The 6,457-nt window shown below is 33.3% G+C and overlaps 1 protein-coding gene across 1 annotated transcript; it reads left to right on the top strand.

Moving 5' to 3' along the window:
• Positions 1 to 1,110: 1,110 nt before the first annotated feature.
• On the top strand, positions 1,111 to 6,195 carry LOC123905882 (protein SGT1 homolog A-like). The gene is made up of 10 exons (XM_045955660.1): positions 1,111 to 1,490; positions 2,753 to 2,822; positions 3,707 to 3,831; positions 4,049 to 4,169; positions 4,329 to 4,425; positions 4,542 to 4,607; positions 4,853 to 4,991; positions 5,286 to 5,371; positions 5,454 to 5,558; positions 5,915 to 6,195. Exons 1-10 carry the CDS (start codon positions 1,331 to 1,333, stop codon positions 6,020 to 6,022), a joined length of 1,077 nt encoding a protein of 358 aa, XP_045811616.1. The 5' UTR covers positions 1,111 to 1,330; the 3' UTR covers positions 6,023 to 6,195.
• The last annotated feature ends 262 nt before the right edge of the window (positions 6,196 to 6,457 follow it).

Consider the following 6,457-nt stretch of genomic DNA (forward strand, 5'->3'; position numbering starts at 1 on the left):
TGGATCTTGCTGGTTGTGGTGGCTTACTACGGGATTCTGATGGTCGGTGGATACAGGGATACACTCAAAAGATTGGTACTTGTGACTCTTTACATGCCGAAATGTGGGGCATGTATGCGGGAATGGAGTTGGCTAGACGAAAAGGGATTACTCACCTCATTGTGGAAAGTGATTCCAAACTACTAATTGATATGGTTACAGGGAGATGCAATCTTAATGGGGCCACCCCCATTATGATTCGGCGCATTCAGGAGCTTATCAACATGAATTGGCAAACTCAGTTTCAACACACATGGCGAGAAGGCAATAGAAGCGCAGATTGGCTAGCTAACCATAGTCTTATGCAAGATTCTTTTGATTTTATAACTCTGGAGACTCCTCCTATAGATCTTCAGAATTCTCTCTTTGCTGATATTTCCGGGGTTTCCATGCCTAGGACTGTGCGTGTAATTTCTTAGTTTTCTTTTCTTTTGGGCTTTGCCCCCTTCATGTACCAAAAAAAAAAAAAGTGGGTTCTTCCCTCCAAATCAAATTATTTCCATATCCACGAGTCATGAATTGAACCGTTGACCACATGTTTAAGGAGAGGAACACCGTTACTACTTAGACCAATTAATTATTTGTTCACAATATCCTAATTATTTACTATTTATAACAAAAATAACAAACTTTTTTATTCATTTTTTTAAGCAACTTTTTTATTCATTTGACTAACAAAAATAACAAACTTAAAACAAGGATCCGGACGCGTCATCGTTATTAGAGGATATTAAGCTCTTTTCTTGGTTATGGTTTTCTCGTCGTTATAGCTGTAATGCTTGTATTCCATTTTTTAGTTGGTGTTTAGTCTCGGTGTCTTGTATTCAAAGTTTTTGACTTTTTTATGTCAATTGTAAAGGTTTGAGTACCCCTTATACTCCCTTACAATAATAATATTTTTTTCTTAAAAAAAAAACTTAAAACAAATATTTTTGTTAAATATACACAAGATTTCCTCTAAAAGAAAAAGATAAAAAAAAAGATATTTTTCTCACTAATTAAAAAATAGTACTTGCTTAACAATTTCCTAATTATTATATTTTTATATACATATTTTAGAAGACTTGTGAAAGTCTACTCCTTTCCCCCTTGCTGCTTCCCTTCCTTCCTCCTGCCAGCCCTTATAATCTCTCTCTCTCTCTCTCTCTCTCTCTCTCTCTCTCTCCGCTCAATCAATCAAACTATTCGTCAGATTTCTCTTTCTCTTCCAAAAACCCTTTCGTTTCCCTCTCTCTCTCTCTACACCCTTTCGTTTTCTACTCTTTCTCTCTCTAAATTCTCTCTCTCTGTCATGGCTTCCGATCTTGAACTCAAAGCCAAAGAGGCCTTTGTTGAAGACCACTTTGAATTAGCCGTGGAACTTCTCACACAAGCCATTGATCTTGACCCTAAAATTTCAACACTTTTTGCTGATCGTGCTCAGGCCAATATCAAACTCAATAACTTCACTGGTATTGTAACTTTCTTTCTGTTTTTCTAATACCCTTTTGTTTGTTTTGTATGAATAACAAAGTTTTTGTTAAAAATTTAAACTTTCTTCAATTGGGTTATCTATTGTCTTTCATTACTGTATATGATAATGATAATAATTGTGTTTTTCTAATACCAGTTTGTTTGTTTTGTATTTATAACAAAGTCTTTGTTAGAACTTAGAAAGATTGGAACTTTGTTCAATTGGGTCATCTATCTATTGTCTTTGATTACTATACATGGTGGTGATGATGATGATAACAGTAATTAGGTTTTTCTAATACCCTTTTGCTATGAAACACGGTACACTATTCGGATTAGTTGTGTCCCGGTGTCGTGGACACTGACACGTACTCTTTTGTTTGTTTTGTATGTATGACAAAGTCTTTGTTAAACTTTAAAATTGAAACTTTGTTCAATTGGGTCATCTATTGTCTTTCATTACTATATATGATGATGATGATGATGATGATGATGATGATGATGATGATGATGATGAGGATGAGGATGATGATGATGATTGTGTTATTCTAATACCCTTTTGCTATGAAGCACAAACACTCCTCGGATTAGGTGTGTCCAAAGACACCGAAACGCATGATTACACAAGCTAGTGTATGTGTCGTGTCTGGTGTCTATGCTTGGTAGCCCTTTGGTTTGTTTTGTATGTATAACCAAATATTTTTTAAAAAATTGAAACTTTGTTCAATTGGGTCATCTATTGTCTTTCATTGGTATATGATAATTTAATGGCTAAATTGGATGTTTGGTCTTTTAAGTTGGTCCCTTGCATTACTAACATTACAATAAGTTAGTCCTTTTAGTCAAATTTTTGTTTAAATCGTGCACATGACGTGACTAACAAAGTTGCATCTGTGGATAACTTAGGGGGTTGCCACGTGGAAGTTTTAGACGGGCTTAAAAAAAATTTGAAATGATGATGGTTATTTTAAACTTAAAAGACAAACTTAAGTTTTCACCTTTTTCTTAAAAAAAAATTATTGAGGGATTTTGATATATTTGTACTTTTATTCATTTGTGTGGGTTTGAAATGCGAGTCTTTGTCCATTCGAGTTGTCTATGTCATTGCAAATGTTTTGGAATGTAACTTTCCTGTGTACTTCTGATTTTTACATGATAATAATTTGGGGTTTATAGTCATTTATGATTATGTGTACTGTGTAGACATGTAGTTGTAATGATTTACTGATTTCGGCAACCAAATTTCTTGTCTTTTGTTCAGAGGCTGTTGCTGATGCAAACAAAGCAATTGAGTTGGATCCTTCTCTATCAAAGGCATATATGCGCAAAGGGTAAATACAACACCACCTTGTCTTTCCCTTTATTCTTACGTATTCGGTAGTTGTCGTTACACGCATTGAAGTTTTTGAGCAGAATATCCTTAAATGTTGTTTTTGCCATGAGTAGAATATCGTTAAATGTTGTTTTCGCCACAAGTTATCAAAAACTTGTCTATTCTAGAATGTGGGTCTGTGGGACCGACATGGTCTTTATCCATAGGTTCCCTATATTCATTGTCAAAGCAGCCATTTTTCTTTGTTTCCCTTTAATCATTTCCTCGGTTAGTCACATTACATGGCCTCCTCTCTCTTTATTGAATTGAGCACCCAAAAAAATATTAGCGATGTGTTTTACACACCAATATTTTCCACTTAGTTGTGTCTTCATATCTTTGCTGCATTTGGTTTTATGGTCAAGAATTGATTTTTATGTTCAAATCTTATTTTGGTCAACTTGGTGATCATTTGTCAACCTATGACTTCAGTGATGTGGACATATGACCTTGCTAAATCACCCTCCTTGCCTGCTATCTCCACCATGCAAATTGCGAACACAAAATACTACTGCCTCTGACGTTAGACCACAAATGTTCAATGTTGTCTTTTCCAGTCCTACCTCGTGCAATAGAATTTTAAAATACAATTATAAAATTTATTCTTTTCCTGAGGAACGGCTTCTGAGATAGCATATAACTTTTGCTTATTGCAAACCAATTTAAATTTATACGGGCATACCGTTATATACTCTGAGAATTAGATGTTACAAGGATATTTCTGGGATGGCATATCTTACAAATTTGTATGATAGGCACCGTAGATATTCTTTCTTCCTGTTAAACTGTGATGTAGTTACTAAATTTCTTGATTTGTTTTTCTATTTATGACTTTGTTTGCAGTATTGCATGCATGAAGCTTGAGGAATATCAGACTGCTAAGACCGCTTTGGAGACAGGTGCCTCATTGGCAGAGGACAAATCAAGATTTGTTAATTTGATCAAAGAATGTGAAAAACTCATTGCAGGTGAACTTCATTCTTTTTGTTGAAAACTCTTTCTATTTGGTGAAAATTGTATTGTTAATTTATTCACCTTTTTGGTTTACTTTTGGTGTTTTAGATTTTTGTTTGAGTTAATATGTGACTGATGATTGTATCTTGACCATTGAAAGGGAAAATTTTGGATTTTTCGTTTTTGGCTAGAAAACTGACATGAGCTTCGTGGACATATTGTGTTAAACAGAAGAATCTTATACCATACCTACACAGGAAAAGTCCACAGCACAGGATGCAATTCCTCAAGATGTTCAGCTACAAGATCTTGCAGAGAAGCCGATAGTGGCGGTTGCTAAGCCTAAATATAGGTTAGTACCGCTTTTTTATTGTTTGTCCTTTGCTAGGATTATCGTTTGTGTGGACTGTGGAGTGTGCTAATGCCGATGTAATTAATAGGGTTTCTTTAGGTATTTACTATCTTTAAGTTCCTATTAAAGTTTGATCTAATCTGCGGAAAAATTATGCAGGCATGAATTTTATCAGAAACCTGAAGAAGTGGTTGTGACCATATTTGCAAAGGGGGTCTCAAAAGAAAGCATTACTGTCGAATTTGGTGAACAAATAGTACGGTTACATTACAAATAATATTTAGGCTTTTTTTTATTTAACTTCAACTTTGTTGAACAAGTTGGATATAACATTCTAAACTTACTTCCCAAGCTTTTTATTTTCTTTTGTAGCTAAGTGTCAAAATTGATGTCCCTGGAGAAGATTCATATGTTTTACAAAATCGCTTGTTTGGAAAGGTATGAATCGGAGCTTTCATATGTGTAATAAGTTTGGATCACCGGAAAAGATGTAGCTTACTACTTTATAGGCTTATATTATTTTTTTTTGTGTATAGTTATAATGCTGATGCCACAGATGGTTATAATTTTGGTTTAAGCCCTTTTATTCAAAAATTAAAAATTAAACTCCAACATATGTTTGATCACAGTATTGTTTTGTTATTCTGTATAATATTTTAATCTGTGATTATATCTACGATCAGATTGTACCTTCCAGTTGCCGGTATGAAGTTTTGTCCACCAAAATTGAAATTCGCCTTGCTAAAGCTGAATCTATTCACTGGAAGTCCCTTGAATTCACCACAGAAACCACTGTTGCACCGAGGGCTATTGTCTCTTCAGGTAACTTCAGACTTATCTACAGTTTTCACTCCTTCCTTGCTCTTTGGTGATAATTGAGAAATTATTTCCTTCTATACAAATACTAGTGTTGTAAGTTGATCTATGATCGATTTATAAAGCATATAATCAGTCTATAATAACGAAACCACAATACTAGTTGTCACGAGTAATTGTTTTTCGGATAATCGTACCAAAATATTAGCACATACATTTATTAAAATTGTCAGCCCTTTAACGTTTATCATTATTTATGCTCTATTATGCTTTATTTAACCCTTAGCATGAAATTTGCAGTTACTGGAACTCAAAGACCTACTTACCCTTCCTCAAAACCGAAAAGAGTAGATTGGGATAAGCTTGAAGCTCAAGTTAAGAAAGAGGTATTTTTTCTTCCTGGGAAAAAAAGTTTCAGTACTTTATATTTTAGTCCACTTCTTTCTCCTAAACATTTTTTTATTTCAGGAAAAAGATGAAAACCTTGATGGCGATGCCGCATTGAACAAATTTTTCCGAGAAATATATCAAGATGCTGATGAGGATACTAGAAGAGCAATGAAAAAATCATTTGTAAGTGTATTTTTATTTTTCATATTTTTTCCTGACTACATAATATAACATAAATTTTCAAGGACTAAAACATAAAAATTGAGTATGTTATTAGCGGCTGAAACAATATTAAAGTTTTTTTTTTTTTTTTAATTCCTCCTTATTGAACATTATTTCATGTTTTATCAAACATTATTACATTGATTCGAGTGAAATTGAACTACAATACCTTATGTCAAGCTTTGAATTCGAGCCTTATAGACAGAAAAAAACGTGGTTGCGAGGGGAACTTCACCTGACAAAGTCGGTGGATACTTTGCACCAATAATACGTTACCAAAAATCTCGTCATTATATATTTGTTATAATTATTTGCAGGTGGAGTCTAATGGAACAGTGCTGTCAACAAACTGGAAAGAAGTGGGAACAAAGAAGGTTGAAGGAAGTCCTCCAGATGGCATGGAATTGAAGAAATGGGAATATTAATAGCTTTTTTATGAATCAATCTTATGTCTCTACATTACATTGTTTTGAAGCATTATACTTTGGAATTTGAATGCTTAATTTTGGTTACAATATGATGATGTATATCTACATTTGTGGTTCAGTTTTTTTTTCTCTATTTGGTGAATACAATGCATATTCTGGTTTACTTGTCATACTTCTATTTGAAGAGTTTTCTATTTTTTAATTGAATTAAGTGTTTGTTTTGTATTAAAAAAAATGAATTAAGTTTTTGTCAAGTGTCAACAACTAAGATTATTTATAATTTTTTTCCCAAGAATTTAATTTTTTCAGTCTGTTGACATTCAATTTCTCACATACTATGACATAATTAGTTTAAACTATTTTTTTTTGACACAAGTTTAAACTATTTTTATGAATGGTGAAATTTGACACAAAAAATACATTGAGGAGAGA

The sequence above is a fragment of the Trifolium pratense genome, linkage group LG2, assembly GCF_020283565.1.
Source record: "Trifolium pratense cultivar HEN17-A07 linkage group LG2, ARS_RC_1.1, whole genome shotgun sequence".
In the NCBI taxonomy this organism is placed as follows: domain Eukaryota; kingdom Viridiplantae; phylum Streptophyta; class Magnoliopsida; order Fabales; family Fabaceae; genus Trifolium; species Trifolium pratense.